The sequence below is a fragment of the Schistocerca cancellata genome, chromosome 4 (genome assembly GCF_023864275.1).
Source record: "Schistocerca cancellata isolate TAMUIC-IGC-003103 chromosome 4, iqSchCanc2.1, whole genome shotgun sequence".
Classification (NCBI taxonomy): domain Eukaryota; kingdom Metazoa; phylum Arthropoda; class Insecta; order Orthoptera; family Acrididae; genus Schistocerca; species Schistocerca cancellata.
In genome coordinates this window covers 744,046,092-744,073,937 of record NC_064629.1, presented here as the reverse complement: position 1 = coordinate 744,073,937, position 27,846 = coordinate 744,046,092, and the positions used below count along the sequence as shown (strand labels likewise).

At 45.1% G+C, this 27,846-nt stretch overlaps 1 protein-coding gene across 1 annotated transcript in view; it reads right to left on the bottom strand.

Moving 5' to 3' along the window:
- LOC126184555 (sodium-dependent transporter bedraggled) overlaps window positions 1-27,846 on the bottom strand; it is a 745,492-nt gene that overhangs the window by 367,721 nt on the left and 349,925 nt on the right. Inside the window, exon 4 of the mRNA XM_049926982.1 lies at window positions 25,578-26,186. Within this exon, the coding sequence (XP_049782939.1) occupies window positions 25,578-26,186 (609 nt within the window). The remainder of the gene's footprint in view (window positions 1-25,577; window positions 26,187-27,846) is intronic.

Here is a 27,846-nt window from a genome sequence, read left to right as displayed (position 1 = left end):
ACAACGAAGGAAACGACGTACAGAAAGCAGCGAACGTAACTTTGGCACGTACCGTAAGTATGAAGAACATGTGAGCGGGTCGTGAGTGAGAAGAATAGCGGCAGACGTGCCCACTGCTAGTAGTGCAGGACAAGCCAGAGATAAGATAAGATTCAACAACGCGCAGTAAAACTATAAAACCAAAGCTACGGTAAGCTACAGACGACTTATTTCAATACAAGCAACCGCTCTCCTATTTCACCACAAGGTTAGCGCAGTTCACCGAGGCTCTAATGGTCTGGCGTCCACGCTGAGGTGGACTTTTGTTCGATATTTGACCAACAAAATTTAGATTCCGCGCAACTTTCTTCTCGCTCTGTGTGTGTGTGTGTGTGTGTGTGTAAACTGTTCAGATTTCTTCCGAAAATTATGAAATTTCAAACGAGACAGATATTGGAGCTAACCTTTAATGTTTTTTATTTCTCTTATTGCTTGACGTTATCTCGTTTTAACTGAAGGACACAAATCTAATGAGGCTTTATTGATCAAGGAATTGTCAGGTGTTTCTGTGGACAGAAACCTTTCCTCACACTCGCCCGGACAGCCGTGTGCATTAGAAGCGCCTATTTTCGGGATAGGGAGGTATGCCAGCCTTGGTTCAAATCTGCTTAGCAGATTAACGATGAACGCCACTGTGTCGGCCAAGCTGGATGTGATTTTTAGGCTGTTTCCCACATCCAACTATGTGAATACTGGGCTAGTATCCATGTCCCACCTTAGATACGCGTTACGCAAACCTCCAGAAAACTTTCTCACATTTGCACACAGAATTTTCGCTAGACACAGACAAATGGGATACACTAATTTAGTCCTGGGAGGAGGGGGGGGGGGGAGCGAAAACGAGACAGATGACCTTGCATATTTAGTCTCCTAAAACTCATAATTAGCGGCAGTAGCCTTTCCTGACACAACAACGTGAATTTAATGTACGTCAGTGTGGGCAAAACTTGACGCGAGCACAGTGTGCTGCCCACGTGGAGGCAGAGGCTCTGCCTGTATCGCCACTACTTGGGTTTGCTCGGCCTTCTCGGTATATCGCGACATTTCATTTAGCACTGCGATGCCGCTTTCTTCCAGAATTTGGTGCGGCTAATTTTGGTCGGCTCGACTTTCTTCGATTCGGCATAATCGTGATATAAACAGTTTATCCTTCGCCATTTCTTATTGGTGTAAAGTAATTTCACAGGTCTGGTGGCTGCTTGCACAAAAGGAGGCAGTCTAGTGATGTATCGTCAATGCTTTAAAAATGAATGGAAGTCGTAGAGGAGAAGGATTCTCAATATCTATTACGTACTCGCATAATCGACGGGTACCGCAAATTTGCTACGAAACTGCACTCCAACTCCACGGAGAAACAATTTAAAGATTTAGTTTACGATGAAAGTGCTAAAAATGATCGCGATTGCCAGAAGATTTTTGCACTAGTCATTGTTCTGTACATTAAGAAGAACTTTTTGTTAAATATGCAGGCAAGGAGAACGTGATCGATTTGGTAATGTGACTACTAAATTTTCTGAAGTCATACGTATTACTATATCTCCAGCTGCAACAGTTTTGATGGAACTGAGCGACGAGTGTGGAGGCGTTCTGTATTACTGCAAAGCACGCTTGTTAAGTGACAGGACATGCTTAGAACGAGTTTTCGAGTTATGACACGCTATTGTTGAATTTATCAAGGAAAAAAGAAAACAAGAACGAAAATTAAGACGATCCGGAGTGGGTTGAAAACCTTTGAATTTTAAACAGAGTTGACTGCAGACTATCGCTCAGTAGTACATTGCAAGATTAGAAGCAAGTTATTTCTGAAAACGTGACGAAAGTGTACGCGTTTAAAAACAAAATCACATTGTGGAAGGAACAACTCCTGACAAGGAACACCATATATTTCCTTAAGTTCTCTGGCATTAAAAAAATGTGAACTGTGAACAGCCCATTGTGGCGTTGAAAGAATTCCAGCAATATCATTGTAAACGTTTGAAGACACTGCCAATCTTACATCTGTTTTTGAGCTATTTCCGAGACTGTTTGCCGTTCCAGTTGAAAGCACTCCTGGGCATCCGCAGATGGACCTGGTCGATCTGCATTGTAGTTCCCATTTAAAAGACATAGCTCTCCGGGAGTTCTATATTGTTTTCCTTGGGAAGAGTTTCCACATCTTCGTAATGAGATTCCAAACATGATATCAAGGTTTTACCCAACATACGTGCGTGAAACGCTTTTTTAGATTTATGAAACTAAATAAGTCTCGATTACAGGCAACCTGAGTGACGAAAATCTGCGAAACTGTCTGTGGCTGTCGAAATACCGACGGTTTGTACGAGATATAAATTTTATTGTGTCTACAATGAACCAAAAATTATTAAATAATACTAAAAATTTGTTCTCTTCGTGATCTATGTTGTTGAGAAATATGAAGTACGAAAAAAGCCGCATGCGGCACTTTCCAGTTTCCCCCAGACAGCGTAGTGTGGTAGATTCAATTTCAATCTTGTGGTAAGTTCCTATGGGACCAAACGGCAGAGGTCATCGGTCCCTAGGCTTACACTTACACTAACTGACGCTAAGGACAAAACACACACACACACACACACACACACACACACACACACACACACACACACACACACACACGTGCGCACGCGCGCCCGCCCGAGGGAGGACTCGAACCTCCGACGGGAGGAACCGCGCGAACCGTGGCAAGATGTCCAAGACCACGCGGCTATCCCCCGCGCCATCGTGGTAGATGGGGGAGGCGTGCACACCACCACACTTAAGTCGAGTTCTCGCCGTTCATACTCTACGTCTACAGGGTGAAACCAAACCTGAGCGACAAAATTGCGAAGGTTGTTCAAAATATCTGCACAACAGTGAAAAAGCCTGTAGCATGAAATCACAAACACAAAGAAGTGCGACAGCCTTTAGACAGAGGTAAAAGAATTGTAACATCGTTGCTGCCGCTGCGGGAGCAGCGTATCACTGTCGTTCCACTGCATTCAGTGGTGCATATCTGCCAACCTACATACACTCCTGCATATCACTGTTAACAGTGCCAAAACACAAACCGGAACAGTACAGAATAGAATAGAAAATACCGCGAGTGAATGGAACAAATTTGTTTCGAAGTAAGACACACAGCGAAAACCGTCGACATTTGCACTCTTGTGCAGATATTTTCAGTCCAATACAGATACAACAACAAATGAATGAGAGAAATCAAACGACACACAATTGGTCTGTAACATGCCACTGATGATTAGTAGTCTCTCGAACGAAAATACTCAGAAAATACCCGTGAACAATATACGAGATTTGTCGGTGGAGTTTGGTTCTCTTGGTGCTTTGTGGAATGCACTTCGGGTACCAGTACAGTTTCTTACGAATTGCAGACTTTGCCGTTACTGCGCTTTTCCAGTATTTGTATCGGTGAAGAAGTTTTGTTTCTCTCAATATAGCAGCAGAAAGAGCACATCAGCCCACAGTTAGCGATGCAGTCACAGAAGGACGTAGTATAATCCATACACACCAGACAGTTGCTGTCTCATTAGGAAGAACAAGTATATGTCTGGTCAGTACCTGCCTCACCCATGCCCAATTCTCGGTAGGAAATGCACTTCACCTGCTACAGAATCGGGATGAATTTCCAGTGGGATTATTTACATCTACGTATACAGGGTGATCCATTGATCGTGACCGGGCTAAATATCTCCCGAAATAAGCGTCAAACGAAAAAACTACAAAGAACGAAACTTGTCTAGCTTGAAGGGGGAAACCGCATGGCGCTATGGTTGTCCCGCTAGATGGCGCTGCCATAGGTCAAACGGATATCAACTGCGTTTTGTAAAAAATAGGAACCCCCATTTTTTATTACATATTCGCGTAGTACGTAAAGAAATATGAATGTTTTAGTTGGACCACTTTTTTCGCTCTGTATGCCTTGTCACGGAATCGAGAAGGGGCTGGATATGCTCAAGAAGAACACAATGCTACGTGGTTAGTAAGCGTGTTGACGAAACAGTGGCTGTGGCTATAGGAGAACCCCAAAGAACAAGTTGCCGACAGACCTTCTCGGACATGTTAGATGGGCGAAATGACAGGCGGACGTGCCAGGGAATCAGCGGTTTCCGACATCTTTCGAAGAAGGCTCGCGCACTCCTCGCCACGTGTGGTCGGGTTCTGTCCTGGCGTGTGGAACTGCCTGCAGGAAGGGCAGTGACTGGGGCACCAAAAACCCATTGACGTATCAGCTGAAGCTCAGATTCACACACCAGGTAAGAGGCGAGATCGTATGTTTTAGCCACTGGTGCCCCAAACCATCACACTTGGGCCGGCCGAGGTGGCCGTGCGGTTCTGGCGCTGCAGTCTGGAACTGCGAGACCGCTGCGGTCGCAGGTTCGAATCCTGCCTCGGGCATGGATGTGTGTGATGTCCTTAGGTTACTTAGGTTTAACTAGTTCTAAGTTCTAGGGGACTAATGACCTCAGAAGTTGAGTCCCATAGTGCTCAGAGCAAAGAGCATCACACTTGGCTTTTGCCCACTATGCCCAGTGGCGTCTATCCGACTGTGTTCCCCAGAGTAAGGTCTAACGTCTACTCGGCCATTACTGTAGGACAAGCTGAAGAGGCTTTCGTCGGAAAACACAACTTTCAGCCACTCAACGTGCCAGTGGAAGCCTACGCAATGGTATGCTTGCCATCAGTTCGGTTCTCAGCAGTAAGCATCGAACCATAGATACAAATATGTCCACAAGCATCGAGCCAACACTATGGACGAAACTTTTCTGTCAGTTCCGGCTAGACGCAAAAGTGATGGTCATCCTGCTCGGTGGCCACATCGTCAACCCTCTTCTATCCACTGCTTCCACACTCGCATCACTGTCGTAGCAACGTGCACTCTACAAGCTGCAGTGTCACCCGTTTCCCGGAGTCTAATCATTCTGCCACGTTCGATATCATTCACATTCTGATACAGCGCCTTTTGACGTCGACGAGGCATACCAACTCTTACTTTCGCATTTCTACGAGGCGTGTTTTTTAAGTAAGGTCCGTTTGAACGTAAGTACACAAGGAAAGGTTATTTCAAAAAAGTAAATTTATTTTCAGAAAGTACATACTTCACTTTATTTTTCGACATAGTTGCCAAGTTTGTTCAAACACATATCATACCTCTCAACCAGTTTTAAAATATGCTCTTCATAAAAACTTGCCGCCTGCTCCGATAACCATGAGTTCAGTGTCGTTTTCGCGTCGTCGTCGTCATTGTAACGGTTGCCACTGAGGTGTTGTTTGAGGTGGAGGAACAGATGGTAATCAAAAAAATGGTTCAAATGGCTCTGAGCACTATGGGACTTAACATCTGTGGTCATCAGTCCCCTAGAACTTAGAACTACTTAAACCCAACTAACCTAAGGACATCACACACATCCATGCCCGTGGCAGGATTCGAACCTGCGACCGTAGCAGTCGCGCGGTTCCGGACTGAGCGCCTAGAACCGCTAGACCACCGCGGCCGGCAGATGGTAATCGCTCGGCGCAAGATCAGGACTGTCGGGTGGGTGGTCTAAAACTTCCCTGCCAAAACTGTCCAATAAATCGCGGATCTGACCTGCAGTGTGAGGTCTTGCATTGTCACGGAGAAGGACAATTCCCTTTGACAGCATGCCGCGTCTTTTGTTTTGAATCGCTCTGTGTAGCTTTCTCAGGGTTTGGCAGTATGCTTCTGTATTGATAGTGTTTCCTCATTGCATGAAGTCGACCAACAAAACACCATGCCTATCCCAAAACACCGACGCCAAGATTTTGTGCTGGGACAGAACCTTTTTGGCCTTCACCTTTACAGGCGAGCGTGTGTGTCTCCATTTAATGCTGTGTGTGTCTCCATTCCATGCTCTGTTGCTTCGATTCGGGCGTGATATGCGAAACCCATGTTTCGTCTCCAGCTACGATCTGACTCAAGAGGCCGTCACTTTCTTCATGATAACGAGTCAAGAACTTCATCGCGCACTCAAATCTCTGGTTTTTGTGGTCCTCTGTAAGGAGTTTTGGGACCCAATGGTAGCACAGTTTCCCAAACTTTAGGTGTTCAGAAACAATGTTCTAAAGCACTGATCTCGACACGTCAGGAAATTCGTTTGAGGGACCTGTTACTGTGGAGCGCCTGTTCTCACGAATCCTCGCTTCAACTGAAGCCACCAAATTGTCTGTAATCAAAAAAGGGCGACCGGAGCGGTCCTCATCATGACGTTGTCACGGCCATCTTTGAATTCTCGTACCCACTTCCGCACTTTGCTTTCACTCATAACAGTATCACGGTACACTTCGCAAATCTGTCGATGAATTTCTGCAGCAGACAGGTTCCTTTCTGACAAAAACCGTATCACTGAGCGAACCTCATATGTGGCGGGCGAGTTGATAGTCTTAAACATTTTGAAAGCACAGAACAGAACCGTACAGGTTAGCTACTAGACTTGGCCACCGTTTCTATGTTTCGAGACAGTGTATCGATACGTGGAACTGTTTCAGTGTTTCGGAACGGTTGTGGTTCACTGTTTCGAAACAGTGGTGTTTCATTCCGCCCCTGTCTCGGACCAGATTCGATCTCGAGCCAGACACAGAAACTGTATCATTGTTTCAAAATAAGGCTGTTTCAGTCCATCTGTGCCTGGAACGGACTAATTGTATCGAAACAGTGATGTTTCATTCCACTCTGTGTCGGACGAGATTCGGGCTCGGCGCAGGTACTGAAACACAACATACCACTTCATGAAACTCTTTCAAGAGTGTCGAAATCTTTTTGACAAGCAATAGCATGAAGCTTAAGATATCCGAAAATAAAGCTTCGTTTCTAGCTGACTGTCCTGTTTCGAAATGGCGTAACATCTGCTTTATAAACACTAACCAAACAATAAAACAACGCATACTATTCACATTCAAAATAATAAATATGTGAAAATCATTCAGTTAAATTACACTTTTTTTTATAACAGACGTTTCTCTGTTCATGTACAGTAATCATATTAAGAAACGCAAGTAAGCCTACAACATTTTGAATAAAAAAAGGCGTAGAGTGACAGTTATTAGACATATACATAAATTTGATGTAGGTATAATTGCAAGCAATCTGTTTGACAAATCACTGATAGTGTAATGGTGTACGGGAAGGGCACGGTTCGAAACACCTTGAAAGACAAAAAATTTTTCTGTTATATTTTGTTATTTATTCGAATTATTAGGCGTTATTTGTGAGTCTATAGTCACTGTGCCTATTATCCACAATGATTCCCTTTGTGTAAATGGAAATTAGCAGGATTGGTATATTACCCATACTAACGGAATGTGGGACTCCCAGTAGAATATCCGTTGTTTCTGCAGTTTGCTCCCACTTCCAGTTCCGTTCGTGGTGGTTCTTCTGTCTTCAGCTATGGCTGTCCTCAGCCAATTGAAAAGTATGAAAGTCACGCGACACGAAAGCAGCGCATTTGCTACAGGAAATACGAAACTGCCAAGACGCCTAAGAGATAGTTTCATACTTTCTGCGACATGATTAGCGCTCTCGCACCTCATTTGTGTTTATATGGACATACTTATACAGTAGACATTCAAGATGATAAAATGTGTAGGTTTATTAGATTACAAAACACAAACTGTTTCACTGTTTCGAAACAGCGTATCGGAACATTACATTGTACTGTTTCATTTGTTTCGAAACAGTTACGTGTTTCAGTTTGCCCATCTCTATTAGCTACAGAGCTGAAACTGAGCACAGTTGTTCACGAGGCATGCCGGTACACGACACGCGCGCGAACTACTAGTGTCTACAACAAAACGGACCTTACTTAAAAAAACACGCCTCCTACTTCGTTTGACGGCTCTTCATCGACTGAGCGCGAACTAACATTGACCTGCTCGGTCACACGAAAGAGAGGGCTACTGAGCCTACGTCACACCATCTATCTGCAATCTTAATCGCTTTGTTCTACACATCCTCCTATTATGGAGTGAGTTCGACTATATTTTTCGAGTATCGTAATTTTCACAATATTTCAGATCCAGCTGAAATCACTCACTGATAATCAGATTCTGTGAAACTAGCAAAATGCGAGACTGTCGATTGCTACATTTCGCAATGGGTTTAGAACAGTCCCACACATTTTGTGTGACTTCGAGACCGTGTGATTTAGCAGTAAGACAGCGTGCGAGTGCTCGTCAAAGCAGGGGAGTATCCGTGCCCCTTACGAACACGGCTGTTGTCATTTTGGAAGACAGGAGTGTCCACAGCACACTTATCATGAAGACTTCGAAGACAGGACAGCACTCGGTCACCGAGTATGTTGGAATAAACATACTGGTTCGCGTAAGCGTAGGCTTCGACGGCCATTGTCACAGTCATTAAAATTCTTCTTGGTTTGTGAACGCATTGTCGATGTGTAAAACTTCCGAAGTTTCGGTCACTATTGCAAGTACGAAGTTAGAATTATATATTAATACCTTCATCTGCTGACGGGCGTTGATATATATCAACGAGGGTAGGTGAAAATGTGTGTCCTGACCGGGACTCGAAACCGGGATCTCTTGCTTACATGGTAGACGCTCTATCCATCTTTTTTTGTTTTTTTTGTTTGTTTTATAAAGCAGTCCAACGCCTTAACCCCTTTTTTCGATTTTTTTGTTTTTTTATCTTTTTTCCTTTGGAAAGTCCTTTAAAAAACCCTAGTTCCACCGCCACTTTTCATCCTATAACAAAAAAATCTGGCCCACTTCAGGCGTTGGCGCCTGACTAAACCTAGTCCAGAGAGCTACCTATATACCAGGAGAAATATGGGAAATCAAGGATAGGGCTATCCTTACAAACAAAACAAAATCTTCCTTTTTCTGAATTTTATTTTTATTTTTATTTACTTTTTTTGGGTGTAATTGATCAGAGGCCTTCTGCGCCCCGCTGGTAATATGTTGAGTCACGTCTTCTCGAAATTGATGTGTTCCGTTCAATTGTTCAGAAATGTTCATTGGTTCAAACAGGAAACCTTCTTCTCTCTTGGCTTAACACATTCCAGCTGCGAGGCGGGTCGTGGAAAGCACTCCCAAGGAAGTTCGAGAAAAATTGTCTGTATTCTGGGTGACGGACAACGACATAATAACGGTCATTGAGGTATGTCCAAAAATCGAGTACATGTCCGCGAATCCAATTCACAGCATTGGTCTTTGTCCGAGGAAAATAGTCACGTTCCGGAAATAATAATGAAAGGGGAGTAATCCGATCCGGAATGTCCTGCGTTAGAAAAGCCACAATACGACGAACCAAGTGCCAAACCTCCGCCGCCGGTCCGCAAACAAACCGATGTTCATCATTGTCTGGCACTCCGCACATGGAACATAGAGGTGATTCGGCGAGGTGGATACGATGAAGGCGAAATTGGTTGATTTGCTTACCATTGACAGTTAGGTACCAGACAGATTGAACATTCGTGTCAAGGTAACAGGCGAACACCGCGCGCCATACATGACGCCAGTCAACATGGGGGAACTTTTGTTCAATCGGGTTAGGTGGACGACCTAATTAAAGGACATTGTATACTGCCTTTGTCTTGAGTAAAAGCTGTCTTGGTAAGGTGAGGCGTAAATAACTGAGTTCAAGAAAGAAGTATCGTATATAATGGAACTGGGCCGGAACATCCGAGATCATCACTGGGGCTGACGGTGAGACCGGCGAATATGCCGACAGGAGGAGACCAGTGAGGCTCGTTGGGCAACGTGTCCATACCGTCATCTGGGAGCTGAAAAATTGGGCGGGAGCTTTATCCGGCACGTGAAACACACCTATCCCACCTCGTTCACGGGGAAGAGTAAGGGTTGCATAGTTAACTTTGAACAACAGCCCAGAGCTTTGAAAGATGCCATCGCTGCCAACATGCGACGTGCCACAGTAAGCGGGAAAGGTAGAACTTGTGCTACATGGGGAACTCGGGATGCGATTATATATATATAGAGTTCGTTGGAGAAAATCTAGGGATCGAAGGCGATGGTCCATAAGACCTGCTCTGATCATAAAAGGAGGCTTCGGCAGTTGATGGTGGCTGAGATCAGATGAAAAATCTATTCCCAAGCAGCGAATGGTATCAACGGTGGTGAGAGGTGTAACGCACTCCATGGGAAGTCCCGTGCCAATGAACATAACTTGTGACTTACGTACGTTTAAAGAGCTACCCGATGCCTCACCATAAGTCGCTACACACGTCAAAACAGCTCGAAAAATCCATCTGAGCCACCGAGGGCACAGAGGATAATGCGACTGCAGGGACTATCTCGCTCATGCCCCCCGCGAGACCCACATTCTCACCTTATATGTCCACACACTACATTCGTAGTGTCCCTACCCAACACTCTCTACTCGTGGAAGATATTCTTACCAAGCCCCGTAAGAGTTCGGGGAATATGTGTGCATCCGCACAGAAGAAGAAGGTAAGGGCCGGTATTGCCAGAATTATACACTTTTATGGATATGGTGTCTGTCCTTTCGGACATGTCGCACTATCCTCTGTGTCCTTGGTGGCTCAGATGGAAAGAGCGTCTCCCATGTAAGCAGGAGTTCCCTGGTTCGAGTTCCGGTCGGGGCACACATTTTCACCTATCCCCGTTGATACAAATCAACGCCCGTCAGCAGCTGAAGGTATTAATTTCATTCTAATTAAAAACTATGTCCATAGACTTCCAAGTCTCATGCCTCACACACTACATCATCACTACTCTGCAATGCGCAATTAAGTGCCTTACAGAGCTTTCATCGAACCACATTCAAGCTATTACTCTACTGCTCCACTCTCGAACAGCTAGCGGGAGAAACGAACACTTAAGTTCAAAATGGCTCTGAGCACTATGGGACTGAACTGCTGAGGTCATCAGTCCCCTAGAACTTAGAACTACTTAAACCTAACTAACCTAAGGACATCGCAGACATCCATGCCCGAGGCAGGATTCGAACCTGCGACCGCATAGCCGGTATTGTCAGAACTATATACTTACATGGATATGGTGTCTGTTCTTTCGGACATGTCCGAAAATACAAACACCATATTCATATAAGTATATTATTGCAAGTGGCCTTCCTCCGGGTGTTGCTTTCGATAGCTGTTACAAAAGGAATACCCTCGGCAAGGCCACTTGCAATAGTCGCCGAAACCTCGGAAGTTTTACATATCGACAATGCGTTCACAGACCAGAAGAATTTTATTGATGCTGGCTCATGCTGACGGTAGCCTCAATAAGCTGGCTCAAGTGGCGCACTTGACTCCTTATAAAGGGTGGTCCATTGGAAGTGACCGGGCCAAATATCGCACGAAATAAGCTTCAAACGAAAAAACTACAAAGAACGAAACTCGTCTAGCTTGAAGGAGGAAACCAGATGGCGCTATGGTTGGCCCGCTAGATGGCGCTGCCATAGGCCAAACGGGTATCAACTGCGTTTTCTTTAAATAGGAACCCCCATTTTTTATTGCATATTCATGCAGTACGTAAAGAAATATTAATGTTTTAGTTGGACCACTTTTTTCGCTTTGTGATAGATGGCGATGTAATAGTCACAAACGTTTAGTACGTGGCATCACGTAAAATTCCGCCATTGCCGACGGTATTTGCTTCGTGATACATTACCCGTGTAAAATGGACCGTTTACCAATTGCGGAAAAGGTCGAGATCGTGTTGATGTATGGCTGTTGTCATCAAAATGCCCAAAGGCCGTGAGCTATGTATGCTCCTCGGTATCCTGGACGACATCATCCAAGTGTCCGGACGGTTCGCCGGACAGTTACGTTATTTAAGGAAACAGGAAGTGTTCAGCCACATGTGAAACGTCAACCACGACCTGCAACAAATGATGATGCCCAAGTAGGTGTTTAGGCTGCTGTCGCGGCTAATCCGCACATCAGTAGCAGACAAATTACGCGAGAATCGGGAATCTCAAAAACGTCGGTGTTGAGAATGCCACAAAAATGTGTGTGAAATCTTACGGGATTTAACTGCTAAGGTCATCAGTCCTTAAGCTTACACACTACTTAACCTAAATTATCCTGAGGACAAACACACACACCCATGCCCGAGGGAGGACTCGAACCTCCGCCAGGACCAGTTGCACAGTCCATGACTGCAGCGCCATAGACCGCTCGGCTAATCCCGCGCGGTTGAATGCCACATCGACATCTATTGCACCCGTACCATATTTCTATGCACCAGGAATTGCATGGCACGACTTTGAACGTCGTGTAGAGTTCTGCCACTGTGCACAAGAGAAATTACGGGACGATGACAGATTTTTTGCCCGCGTTCTATTCAGCGACGAAGCGTCATTCACCAACAGCGGTAACGTAACACAGCATAATATGCACTATTGGGCAACGGAAAATCCACGATGGCTGTGACAAGTGGAACATCAGCGACCTTAGCGGGTCAATGTATGGTGCGGCATTATGGGAGGAAGGATAATTGGCCCCCATATTATCGATGGCAATCTAAATGATGCAATGTATGCTGATTTTCTACGTAATGTTCTGCCGATGTTACTACAAGATGTTTCACTGCATGACAGAATGGCGATGTACTTCCAGCATGATGGATGTCCGGCACATAGCTCGCGTGCGGTTGAAGCGGTATTGAATAGCATATTTCATGACAGGTGGATTGGTCGTCGAAGCACCATACCACGGCCCGCACGTTCACCGGGTCTGACGTCCCCGGATTTCTTTCTGTGGGTAAAGTTAAAGGATATTTGCTATCGTGATCCACCGAAAACGCCTGACAACATGCGTCAGCGCATTGTCAATGCATGTGCGAACATTACGGAAGGCGAACTACTCTCTGTTGAGAGGACTGTCCTTACACGTATTGCCAAATGCATTGTGGTTGACAGACATCATTTTGAGCATTTATTGCATTAATGTGGTATTTACAGGTAATCACGCTGTAACAGCATGCGTTCTCAGAAAAGATAAGTTCACAAAGGTACATGTGTCACATTGGGACAACCGAAATAAAATGTTCAAACGTACCTACGTTCTGTATTTTAATTTAGAAAACCTACCTGTTACTAACTGTTCGTCTAAAATTGTGAGCCATATGTTTGTGACTATTACAGCGCCATCTGTCACAAACCGAAAAAAGTGGTCCAACTAAAATATTCATATTTATTTACGTACTACACGAATATGTAATAAAAAGGGGGGGTTCCTATTTTTAAAAATCGCAGTTGATGTCCGTTTGACCTATGGCAGCGCCATCTAGCGGGCCAACCATAGCGCCATCTGGTTTCCCCCTTCAAGCTAGACGAGTTTCGTTCTTTGTAGTTTTTTCGTTTCACGCTTATTTCGTGAGATATTTGGCCCGGTCACGAGCAATGGACCATCCTGTATAATTTCAAAAAGAAGCAAAATTGCGACTCGTCGGTAGACACCATATTCTCCAATCGGTTACCGTCCAGTTTCTGCGTCATTTGGCCAACTGAAGATGTGCAGCTTTATGTACTGTTACGAGCAATGACGTCCTGCGAGGAGCCCCATTTCAAATGTCCATAGCATACAGTTCTGTTCTCAATGTTTACTTGGAAACCGATTGAGATGGACCTGAATCAGTGACAGCAGCAGTGCTTGTCGGGTTTGAAGGCGAGTGCGTGACAAGGTGTGCCACTCTCTGCAGCTCTTCGTCTTGCTTTACTTTGCGTTAGTCCACTCTACTACGGGCTTCTATATCGTAATTTTATTTTATTTGACTTCGCAGACGGATGCCCTTCCTGTCGCCGCAGTCGTGTGCGCGACCTCTATGTCAACTGCGTAAATTTTGTTCTCGTTTGGTCGTATTTTAAATGTTTGTGTATCGAATTTTCTGGTGGGAAATTGGGGACTAGCCCAGCATTTACCTACGCCACAGTCGTGAATCCGGCACGGACTGGATCTCGTGGCTGAGATTCCCAGCGCGCTGGGCGTTACGCAATACGAGCATGTCCCGCCCTGTTTTAACGACCACTACTGTTACGCCGTGTTACGTGGTTGCGGGAGCTACAGTATCCCTCGTAACAGGCAGCTTCAGTCACGGGCACGATAGCTCCTCTATACGATTCTGCACGTGTCCACACACACCTAGATTACAGCGGTGACTTCTTACGTGATGCTGGACACGTACACCACGTCACTTACATGAGCGGTACACCAACTGGTACCAGTTGTAGACCATCTACAACGCACCAAGCGACCCGTTTGCACTTTTATGAAACTGACTAATACTTTGTTTGGTCAGTTTATATAGACCAATGAAAAGTAGCTCCTGCCACAGGCTGGAGCAAATGCAGCCCAGTAGGGCGCTCCTAACGGCTGTCAATAAATGAAACTAAAAATTGCCGCGTTAACTTTGCTACATGTTGTGGTATACTTTACGTGCCACACGGAACAGCATTTTCAGAATGAAATTTTCGCTCGTCAGCGGAGTGTGCGCTGGTATGAAACTTCCTCGCAGATAAAAACTGTGTGCCGCACCGAGATTCCAATCGAAATCTTTGCCTTCCGAGGGCAAGTGCTCTACTTGCACTTGTCCGCGAAAGACAAAGGTTACGAATTCAAGTTCGGCACACAATTGTGATCTGTCAGAAAGTTTCAGAGAACACTACTTTTATGTCTGGACAAAGGCATAATAGAAATAGTATAGAACTGCAGCGACCACGTCACCGGCCAGCCCAGTGCCAGGGGCACTCCCACTGGGATTAGCTCAGTGGGAATGGCCAAAAAAATTAGGTTTGTATCTTATTCTGGCACACTTGTAACGCTGCAGGTAGAGTAGTCATAATAATAACCATCTGCAAGTAGTATCCTAATAATAGTAGCTAAAATCAAGGTAACACTAAAAAAAATAACATAGTATAATATAGTAGAATAACCCCCATAGTGGTGATGGATTACAGTAGAAACCTGTAATGTTAAACATAATAATAGCTGCAGATAGAATATAGAAATAGTTAAAAATAGGACCTACTAATGTATTTAGGTAGTAGGTTAAATTGTATCATGGTAATAATCAAATAAAGTTTTTTTTGAAAAAAAGAAAAAAAAGGCCAGCGGTATGGCTCGGTGGCTCAGTAGTTAGGTGCCATGCTTCAAATATAAAGGTCAGATCTTCAAACCCAAGCCATTCGTCGTCGCCTCTTCCAGATGTGTAGTAGTTGTTTAGAAAAGCGGAGAAACAAAGACCTGTATTCATTATATGGAAATGGAGATTATTTTTGAGTCGTAACAAGTTAAAGCTAACAATATCCCTGTTACTTTAAATTCAGTCGCGATGCTCAAATCTTTCCATACTCTTGTAACAGTTTCATCCCATCAGAAAATTAAATCTACATTCCTGGAAATGGAAAAAAGAACACATTGACACCGGTGTGTCAGACCCACCATACTTGCTCCGGACACTGCGAGAGGGCTGTACAAGCAATGATCACACGCACGGCACAGCGGACACACCAGGAACCGCGGTGTTGGCCGTCGAATGGCGCTAGCTGCGCAGCATTTGTGCACCGCCGCCGTCAGTGTCAGCCAGTTTGCCGTGGCATACGGAGCTCCATCGCAGTCTTTAACACTGGTAGCATGCCGCGACAGCGTGGACGTGAACCGTATGTGCAGTTGACGGACTTTGAGCGAGGGCGTATAGTGGGCATGCGGGAGGCCGGGTGGACGTATCGCCGAATTGCTCAACACGTGGGGCGTGAGGTCTCCACAGTACATCGATGTTGTCGCCGGTGGTCGGCGGAAGGTGCACGTGCCCGTCGACCTGGGACTGGACCGCAGCGACGCACGGATGCACGCCAAGACCGTAGGATCCTACGCAGTGCCGTAGGGGACCGCACCGCCACTTCCCAGCGACAGGCGTGAATGGAGGGACGAATGGAGACGTGTCGTCTTCAGCGATGAGAGTCGCTTCTGCCTTGGTGCCAATGATGGTCGTATGCATGTTTGGCGCCGTGCAGGTGAGCGCCACAATAAAGACTGCATACGACCGAGGCACTCAGGGCCATCACCCGGCATCACGGTGTGGGGAGCGATCTCCTACACTGCCCGTACACCACTGGTGATCGTCGAGGGGACACTGAATAGTGCACGGTACATCCAAACCGTCATCGAACCCATCGTTCTACCATTCCTAGACCGGCAAGGGAACTTGCTGTTCCAACAGGACAATGCACGTCCGCATGTATCCCGTGCCACCCAACGTGCTCTAGAAGGTGTAAGTCAACTAACCTGGCCAGCAAGATCTCCGGATCTGTCCCCCATTGAGCATGTTTGGGACTGGATGAAGCGTCGTCTCACGCGGTCTGCACGTCCAGCACGAACGCTGGTCCAACTGAGGCGCCAGGTGGAAATGGCATGGCAAACCGTTCCACAGGACTACATCCAGCATCTGTACGATCGTCTCCATGGGAGAATAGCAGCCTGCATTGCTGCGAAAGGTGGATATACACTGTACTAGTGCCGACATTGTGCATGCCCTGTTGCCTGTGTCTATGTGCCTGTGGTTCTGTCAGTGTGATCATGCGATGTATCTGACCCCAGGAATGTGTCAATAAAGTTTCCCCTTCCTGGGACAATGAATTCACGGTGTTCTTATTTCAATTTCCAGGAGTGTATTTGTATTTTACTAAGCGCAATACGAGTTTTTAAACAAACAAATACGATACTTTATGAAGGTTTTTATATCCGCATATATCAAAAAGGTCTATCGAAAACAGAGGGCAGTCAGGTCGATGCATCTGTCTAATCAGAGCAAGTTGGAACCTCTGAGTAAAACGGTGTGCAAGCCCCGGTTTTTGGAAAATCCGCTCGCTAAACAACACGATCGAGCACACTGGTGTTATGAACTCTCGCATCTTGCGAATGTTCTAATTTGTCTGTAATTTTGGATAAAAGTATATATTCGAGCCAATAGTACCTGGGTGCCATATTCAAGACTAAAGTCCGTTTCCAACTGGGACAGGGATAACGTGCACTCTTATTTACTTCATTGTAGCGGTCGACGCAGTAGTATGGTCCTTAGAGCCTTATCGATTCATCACTTATAGTTATGCCGTATTATTTAATTCGATGCTACAAATAATGAATTTTAGTACAGCAATTTTCTAGACATTCTGCTCTCGCTGGCTTTATTAGAGGGTCGGGACTCTGTACAGCGAGTCTATTAAAAACTAGATAATAGAAAAAAGCCCCGAATATTACACTATGCCTACAGTCAACCAACTGCACATAAAAAGAACAACAGAAGTCTAGATAATTGCCGGAACATATCTCTTTCGGACTGAACATACAAGATTTTATCCAGTATTCTGTATGATAGGATAGAACAATTAAAGCAAGAACTACTTGAATACCAGGGAGGCTTCTGACCCTAGAGAAGCTGGACAGAACAAATCACCATTTTAAGTTTAGTTATGGCATATTAAACGACAAATAAGCCTCTTCCAACAATCTTTGTAGGTTTTAAGAAGGCATAGGTTTGCGTCTGCACACATTCAATCTCGAACATATTTACAAATTGTGGACTCCACATAAAATTGGTCAAACTGATACAACTCATCTAATCCAACATAAAATCTAAAGCGTAGATCTGCATCTACATACATAATCCGCAAGCCACCCTACGGTACCATTACTAGTCATTTCCTTTCCTCATCTACTCGCAAATAGAGAGAGGGAAAAATGACTGTCTATATGCCTCCACACGAGCCCTAATTTCTCATACCTTGGTGGCCCTTACGCGAAATGTACGATGGTGTCAGTAGAGACGTTCTGCAGTCAGCTTAAAATGACGGTTCTCTAAATTTTCTCAGTAATGTTCTTCGAAAACAATCTCTTCTTCCCTCCAGGGATTCCCATTTGAGTTCCCGAAGCATCTCCGTAATATTCGCGTGTCGTTAGAATCTACCAGTAACAAATTAAGCATCCTGCCTTTCAACTGCTTCGCAGTCATCCTTCAGTCCGACCTTGTGCTGATCCGACGCTCGAGCAGTACTCAAAAATGGGCCGCGCTAGAGTACTGTATGCGTTCACCTTTACTGATGAACCACACTTTCGTACAATTCTTCGAAGTCGACCATTTCGTATTACTTTGTAATGTTGCCCACAGATATTTAACCCACGAGCTGCGTCAGGCAGCACACTACTAATGCCGTATTCGGACATTACGGGTTTGTTTTCCCTACTTATCTGGCTTAATTTATATTTTTCTACATTTAGAGCTGGCTGTCATTCATCACACCAACTAGAAATTTTGTCTGAGTCATATCGTACCCTCCTACAGTCACTCAATGACGACATCTTCCCGAAGACTACAGCACGATCAGCAAACAGCCTTCGTTAACAGTCTGCATTGGGGCACTGTGTCAAATGCTTTTTGGGAATCTAGGATTATGAAATCTGCCTGTTGTCCTTCATCTATGGTTTGTAAGATATCGTATGAGAAGAGGGTAAGCTTAATTTCGCATGAGCGATGCTTACTAAAACCGTGTTGATTCGTGGACAGAAGCTTTTCCGTCTCAAGGAAAATTATTATACTCGAACTGAGAATTCGTTCAAGAATTCTGCCGATGTTAAGGATACTGGTCTGTGATTTTGCCGTGCCGTCCTTTTACCCTTCTTATATGCAGGTGTCACCTGCGTTTGAAACGAAAAAAGTGCTAGCTTCAGTCATGCAGCCTGAGGCTGTTGCCAATGGGCATAACTGTGGGGGGCCGGCCGTGGGGATTAAAGGGTCGTCTAGCACGTCGCACATGTCTCCCAATCAGTCCACTACTTCCGCTGCTCTGGATAATGTCCTTATTCAGGGTGACCTCTCACCTGTGGTCGAGTGGGAGGTCGTTCCGAGGTGTGATAGGCAGCGAAAGACTTTCCAGTGGCCCCGGATCGGCCACTCTCTGTGTGTAATAAACCTCCCGAGCCAGATGCATTCGCTTGCGCTTTTCCAGAGAAGGGCCCCTCGACACGCAAGATGTGGTCATTCACAGAGTGTGGGATTACTGGTAGTTAGGTGCTACAACGTTAGGAGCATAATGGGGCCCCTTAGGGATATGGTTGCCAAGGAGGGGTAGGAATCCATTGTGCAGTCTGTGTACATACCGGGAGGAGTCATTCCACATGTGTTATGGCTGCTTCCAGATGCAATGAAGAGTAGAGAGTCCATGTTGGTACAATCGATGTTTGTCGCGTCTAGCGGGTGTGGTGAAGACTGTCAGCCTTGTGTGCGAGATGAAGGCAGAGCTCACCGTCTGTAGCACCTTCGACAGGACCGATTACAGACCTTCGGTACAGAGCCGAGTGAAGGGTCTAAATCAGAGGTTCACGTTGTTCTGCCAGTGTGCAGACTTCAGATCGCTCGACTTGTGGCATAGGGTGGTGGGTTTTTGGGTTCCGCTTCACAGGTCAGGGGTCCACTACACACAGGAAGCGGCTACTTGGGTAAGGGGGGATGTGTGGAGGGGAGTGGGCGGTCTTTTAGGTTAGATAGTTTCGGGAAAGCACAGATAGAGATTTCGTCTCAAAGGGTGTACGACAAACAATGGAAGACTTTAGACATACCGACAATCAGTACTGTAGTTGTAAATTGTCGTATCCCTATTGGTAAAGAACCAGAGTTCCACGGGCTAATAAAAAGCACTGGAGCTCAAATCGTTATAGCTACCAAAAGCTCGCTAAATTCAGAAATACGTTCAGTCGAAATTTTTACGAAGGACCTAAACGTGTTCAGAAAGAACAGACTAAATACAGTTGGCAGTGAAGTGTTTATTGCTGTCAGAAGTAGTTAATCTCGTAGTGAAATTGAAGTAGATAGATCCTATGAGTTAGTACGGGTGGAGGGTAAACCTGACAGCTGTAATAGATTAATAATTGGTTGCTTTTAACGACCCCTCCCTCCAACTCAGATGATGCAGTTGCTGGACGGTTCAAAGAAAAGGGAGTCTCATTTCAAATAGGCACCCCACTCATACCATTATTGTTGGAAGTGACATTCGATATGTTGGCGAAAATACAAGTCGCTGGCAGGCACAAACGATCGTCCGAAATCGTACAGAATACTTCCTCAGAAAATTATTTTAAACAATTAGTTCAGGTGCCCACGCGATGTGCAAATGGTTGGGAAGACATTTTTGACCTCTCAGCAACAAATAATTCTTAGCAAATGGGGAGCATGATGATGGATACAGGGATTTGTGACCGCAGGGTCGCTGTTCCTGGACTGAATATTGCAACTTTCAAATCCATCAAAAATAGAAGCAAAATACATCTATTTAAAAAAGCAGATAAAAATTCGCTTGACGCCTTCCTAAGAGACAGTCTTGACTCCTTATTGTGTGACTATGTAAGCGTAGATTAGATGTGGTTTAAATTCAAAGAAATAGTATCGACGTCAGTATATATATACACACTGAATAAATGAGAGATGGTACCGATCCCCTATGATACACAAAAATTGTCAGAACACTGTTGAAGAAGCAACGAAAAGAGCATGCCAAATTTAAAAGAACGCAAAATACCCATGATAGACGAAGTTTCAGAGAAGCCCAAAATTTAGCACAATCATCAGTGCAAGGGTCTTTTATCTGTTTCCACAACGAAAATCTGTCTCTAAATCTGGTAGAAAACCGAATGATATATGGTCATATATAAATTACACTAGCGGCAAGACGCTATCAATATCTTCACTGCGGTATAGCAATGGTAATGTTGCTGATGACAGCGCCGCTAAAGGAGAGTTACTAAGCAGGGTTTTTCGAAACTCCTTCACCAAAGACGACGAAGTAATAATTCCAGAATTCGAATCAATAACAACTGCAAATATGAGTAACTTCGATACATAGATCCTCATTAAATGTATTCGCAATTGCGGATATGGCAACCATCAGCTGTAGAATGGAATGACAAAAATAAAAAGTTGTGCCAGATCGGTACTCGAACCTGGATTTCCCGATTATGGCGAGCCTTACTACGTGGCTATCCCTGCACGGCTCATGGCCAGACCCAAATTTCCATTTGTCGTCAACCATATGTCTACAACCTATACTCGTATATCCTTTATGTATATTCCCATACAGGGTAGACTTTTATTTGAAAGTCGCTTGTCGCTTGCCTCGTGACGGCGGATAAATAAGATATTGCATTGCCTGTGTTATTCTGAGTACGATGCAAAGTTCCTTTGGACAAGCGTACTGTACGCTGTCTCTTCAGAAGATTTGTTGCATCTTCTAAGTATTCTGCCAAAAGACCATCCCTTCATTGAAAATTTTGGACTTTCAGCGCGAAACCAGAAAGGACAAATGATGATGATTTTTCATAGCAAAGAATGTTTGTACTGAATTAATACATTGTACAAGTAAGTTCCGAAAAGAAAGTAGATCTGTAGAAGCCCCGACGGCACAGTTAATGTTAAAATGTGTGTGAAATCTTATGGGACTCAACTGCTAAGGTCATCAGTCCCCAAGCTTACACACTACTTAACCTAAATTACTCTAAGGACAAACACACACACTCATGCCCGAGGGAGGACTCGAACCTCCGCCGGGACCAGCCGCACAATTCATGACTGTAGCGCCTCATACCGCTCGGCTAATCCTGCGCGGCCGGCACAGTTAAGACTGAATTATATTACGTCCTCACATCGAACAATCGAATGTGCTCAGACGCGTCAGTCATAAATCGATTCAACACAGGTAGAGACAATAGGCCAATTAAATCCTGGATCCGTTTTAACACTCAGCTCGAGAGAAAACGTATGATGGAAAGAAACATCCGACCTACGATAAATGAGCTGCAAGAGAAAAGAAGTGAGTTCGACTAATCCATAGTCAAGAAGCTATCAACCGAGAGTTAGGACGAATGGAACTGAACGAACTCTAGACAGAAATTAGCAGTAGTATTCGAACGTCAGTATACACATTCACTGCACGCTGAAAACAGAGAAATCCGAGATTTAGCTTCGAAACAGAACAGCTGATGAAAAAGAAAGGTGAAACACTGACAGAGATGCTCCCAAATACGGAGACTTCAACTAAAACAGACAGAAGGTGATCGGATGAGGTCAATGGGCATAAAACACTAGACTTATTTAGGAGAGCATCAAAATTAATGTGAGTGTGGGAGTTCCTCGTTTTAGTCAGTCCAGTCGGAAGCTTATCATCCACGACATTCGAAATGAGAAGTTGTTATTCAAAGAGAGGAAACTATAACAAAAATGTCGATGACTTTCAACGGAAGCTTACAGTCGATCACTGATAGGCCAAAGGCTAAATGTTCTCCAGGAATGTAAGATTCCACAGCTATGGAAAAACGCAGAAGTCACTCTCCTCTTCAAATAATGTGACAACACGAAAATCGAGAATTACAGACCTGTTAGTCTTTTATCTATATTTTACAGCTGTTACAAAAATCATTACGAATCGCCTGAGTCAGTAAGCTGACTTTTAACAGCCAGTCGAACAGGCGTGATTCATGAAAGGATTCAGTACTACCGACCATATCCCAACACTACGCACAGTGATAGGGAAATGTAAGGAATATAAAGTCCACGTCACAAGGCCTTCACACACTGCCAGAAGTCGTCCGACACTGTCGAAATCTGTGCAGTACTGAGGACGATGAATAGAGCCCGCCCGCACTGACTGTAGATGTACCAAATTAATCCGCTTCGTTACGAGACTACCACTCTACACATCAAAATAAATAAAGAGTTGGTCACTGGAAAGGTCCCCGTGAGAAGTGGCGTCACACAGTCTCACCTAAGTTATTCATCTTGTCTCTGGAGGATGTGTTGAAGCATCTGTCCTGTGGACGGAAAGGTACCAACATCTTTTCTTTGCAGATAATATCATCCACTTTAGAAGACTGTCAACAATTATCCGAGAATTCAAAGATGTCTCTCAATGTCTAGGCCTCAAAATTAACCTTCAAAGTCATGACCATGTAAATATTACGGCCTCCACCGAAAACCACTCTCTGGAAGTAATAAATGAATACATGTATCTGGGCACAAAACCAATTGAGGAGAAACGATTCCAACTACATGTGTGAAAAACCTGGATCCAGATCGTCCATAAAAGATCGATATGGAAATCTGTGGAAGAGACCTATGTCCAGCACAGGATACCTCTTGGCTGAGGAAGACGTGCATTTTACAAAGACTCTGGAATCTTTCCATCTCCGAGACAATTATTTAACAGAATTTGGAATGTTTCTTGGTTCCTCCCACAATGTTAAGCATCTTACTCGTAATATGACCTTCAGAGTTCAAGAATTGTTTCAGAGCTGTTTCCATTTCATTTTTATCGACAGTTTCCAGTTATTCCGATTCCACATTCATAACAAATCTTCGTAATTCACCATGAAGGCTTTGGCCTGTCAGTAATTGACTGTACAGTTTCCGACGAAAATCCTCGACAGTTTTTTATAATTTTGTCTCTTTCAGTAACAATTACTCATTCCGAATGTTGTGGATGATAAGCTTCCGATTGTGCTGACTGAAACGAAGAACTCCCACGCTCACATTAATTTTGATGCTCTCCTCGATCAGGCATATGTTTTATGCCCACTGACCTCTTCTGATCACCTTCTTCATATTTTAGTTGAAGTCTCCGTATATGGGTGCGTCTCTGACAGTGTTTCACCTTTCTTCTTCTTGTCCTTCTTCTTCTTCTTCAGCTGTTCTGTTTCGAGGCTAAATCTCGGGTTTCTCTGCTTTTGGCGTGCACTGACTGTGTTTAATGACGTTCGAATACTACTGCTGATTTGTCTGGAGTTCGTTCAGTTCCATTCGTCTTAACTTTTCGGCTGATAGTTTCTTGCCTATGCATTGGTCGAACTCACTTCTTCTCTCTTGCAGATAATTTATCGTAGGCCGGATGTTTCTTTCCATCATACGTTTTCTCTCGAGCTGAGTGCCGTCGAGGCTTCTACGGGTCTAATTTCTTTTCGGAACTTACTTGTAAAATGTACTAATTCCTCTCTGGTTTCGCACTGAAAGTCCAAAATTTCCATTGAAGAGATGGTCTTCTTTGAACTTTACCGCCGGCCGCGGTGGCCGTGCGGTTCTGGTGCTGCAGTCCGGAACCGCGGGACTGCTACGGTCGCAGGTTCGAATCCTGCCTCGGGCATGGGTGTGCGTGATGTCCTTAGGTTAGTTAGGTTTAAGTAGTTCTAAGTTCTAGGGAACTTATGACCTAAGATGTTGAGTCCCATAGTGCTCAGAGCCATTTTGAACTTTACCCCAGGCTAGAGGCTGTTTTCTATGCCAGTGTATATTCTTCTGAATTGTAATTTCTTGGATATTACAGTAAAGCAATGTACTATTCACCGAAGTAAAAAAATTACTTTTATTACATTCAAATACTTTATATATTTTATGGAAATACACAGTTAATTATTATTATATTAATAATATTATTTTAATGCTGTTATTATTATTAAAATAGTACACATTTTCGCGGATGACGCTGTAGTATACAGAGAAGTTGCAGCATTAGAAAATTTCAGCGAAATGCAGGAAGATCTGCAGCGGATGAGGCTATGGGCACTTGGTGTAGGGAGTGGCAACTGACCCTTAACATAGACAAATGTGATGTATTGCGAATACATAGAAAGAAGGATCCTTTATTGTATGATTAGATGATAGCGGAACAAACACTGGTAGCAGTTACTTCTGTAAAATATCTGGGAGTATGCGTACGGAACGATTTGAAGTGGAATGATCATATAAAATTAATTGTTGGTAGGGCGGGTGTCAGGTTGAGATTCATTGGGTGAGTCATTAGAAAATGTAGTCCATCAACAAAGGAGGTGGCTTACAAACACTCGTTCGACCTATACTTGAGTACTGCTCATCAGTGTGGGATCCGTACCAGGTCGGGTTGACAGAGAAGATCCAAAGAAGAGCGGCGCATTTCGTCACAGGGTTATTTGGTAAGCGTGATAGCGTTACGGAGATGTTTAGCAAACTCAAGTGGCAGACTCTGCGAGAGAGGCGCTCTGCATCGCGATGTAGCTTGCTGTCCAGGTTTTGAGAGGGTACGGTTCTGGATGAGGTATTGAATATATTGCTTCCCCCTACTTATACCTCCCGAGGAAATCACGAATGTAAAATTAGAGAGATTCGAGCGCGAACGGAGGCTTTCCGGCAGTTGTTCTTCCCGCGAACCATACGCGACTGGAACAGGAAAGGGAGGTAATGACAGTGGCACGTAAAGTGCCCTCCGCCACACACTGTTGGGTGGCTTGCGGAGTATAGATTTAGATGTAGATTTCAGGCACGTTTAAGTATGGGTAACGGGAAGGGGACGGGGTGGAGACAGAGACGTTAAAGAAATGTGATCCATCGCTAGCACCAACCCTTAGATCTGTGCCCGAACGGCGGTGACTCGACACAGTACCACGTCTCCACTACAACTCCGTCATATTCCAGTTCAGTGTGGATGGTGCCTTAGGTTCTAGAAGAGGTCATAGCCCATACTAGATGACTGTAGGGATGGTGGGCGTGTCCCTTACCTCGGGAGAGTGTGGCGAGAAGTACCAGGGCAGGTGGTCGGCGTCGGGCCGCGAGATGTCGACGTAGCGCAGGTCTGGCTCGGTGTCCTCGAAGCCGAGGTTGACCTCGCCGGGGGACCAGCGGCGGCTGCCGCTGCTGGCGACGGAGGCCGCGTCCTCAGCCAGCGCGCCCACGCAGCTCCCGCCATCTTCCTCGGCCAAGCTGGCCACAGCTTCCTCGTATATCGTATCGCTAGCCTCCGCAAGCGACGCGTCGGACAGGTTGTCCCGGTCTTCGGCGCTGCATTCGTCGACTACGACTTGCGGGATCTCGGTTCCGGCGTGCTGCAGGGCCACCTGCGTCGACTCCCCGCCGGCTGCGTCCTCTGCCTGCCAGACGTCGTGGAAACAGCCCTCCGGCTGGTGTCGCGGCTCTGCCGGCAGCAGGCACGCCTGAGCGTTGCACGCCGGGAGGTCCGCCTCGGCGTCGGCGTCGGCGTCGACGTGCAGGCGCAGCGGCGGCGGCACCTCGGTGCGGCGGCGTGGCGACTGCGCCTGCGAATCCAGCCCGCACCTCCCGCCTTCCTTGCGCCTCAGACGCGCAGGCGCCGACAGCCGCTCAGACCGCACCTGCAAAACACGTACACTCTACCTGAAATGCTATTTCATGTATAAAAAATGATATTGATGACATGAAAAACTTCGGTATCGCATTCCGCTGCCTGACGACTGTGGGGCCTTGTCGAGAATATTCTTGACAGTCCCTCGCATGCAGCACAGACTTGAAGAGGTCGACTTCGTAACGAGACAAAAGAGCATTATTATTGGAGTCACACGAATTGTACAATCTGTTGCCGGCATTGTGGGATGTCAGTGCAAATGAGTACAAAAACAGACGTGTTAGGAATGATGAATCGTATGATTTATTGCTCGGAAAATATAGGTAACGCCCTCTAAGAAAAATATTCTCAAAATAATCAATTTGTGCGAAGTTATGAATGAAAGTACGAGTACACAGGGAAGTCCATTGATAGTGACCGGGCAAAATATCTCACGAAATAAGGCATCAAACGAAAAAACTACAAAGAACGAAACTCGTCTATCTTGAAGGGGGAAACCAGATGGCGCTATGGTTGGCCCGCTAGATGACGCTGCCATACGCGAAACGGATATCAACTGCGTTTTTTAAAATAAGAACCCCCATTTTTTATTACATATTCGTGTAGTACGGAAAGAAATATGAATGTTTTAGTTGGACCACGTTTTACTCTTTGTGATAGATGGCGCCGTAATAGTCACAAACGTATAACTACGTGGTATCACGTAACATTCTACCAGTGCAGACGGTATTTGCTTCGTGATACATTATCCGTGTTAAAATGAACCGTTTACCAATTGCGGAAAATGTCGACATCGTGTTGATGTTCAAAATGGTTCAAATGGCTCTGAGCACTATGGGACTTAACATCTGTGGTCATCAGTCCCCTAGAACTTAGAACTACTTAAACCTAACTAACCTAAGGACATCACACACATCCATGCCCGAGGCAGGATTCGAACCTGCGACCGTAGCAGTCGCGCGGTTCCGGACTGAGCGCCTAGAACCGCGAGACCACCGCGGCCTTGATTCCTACAGAGTAGATTCTGGGTTTCCAGAAATGACATCACACGCGAGCAAAAAACAGGTTCTAAAATTCTACAACAGATCGATGTCAGAGATATAGATCTATAGTTTTGCGCATCTGCTTGACGACCCTTCTTGAAGACTGGGATTACCTGTGCTCTTTTCCAATCATTTGGAACCTTCCGTTCCTCTAGAGACTTGCGGTACACGGCTGTTAGAAGGGGGCAAGTTCTTTCGCGTACTCTGTGTAGAATCGAATTGGTATCCCGTCAGGTCCAGTGGACTTTCCTCTGTTGAGTGATTTCAGTTGCTTTTCTATTCCTTGCACACTTATTTCTATGTCAGCCATTTTTTCGTTTGTGCGAGGATTTAGGGAAGGAACTGCAGTGCTGTCTTCCTCTGTGAAACAGCTTTGGAAAAAAGGTGTTTAGTATTTCAGCTTTACGCGTGTCATCCTCTGTTTCAATGCCATCATCATCCCAGAGTGTCTGGATATGCTGTTTCGAGCCACTTACTGATTTAACGTAAGACCAGAACTCCCTAGGATTTTCTGTCAAGTCGGTACATAGAATTTTACTTTCGAGTTCACTGAACGCTTCACGCATAGCCCTCCTTACGCCAACTCTGACATCGTTTAGCTTCTGTTTGTCTGAGAGGTTTTGGCTG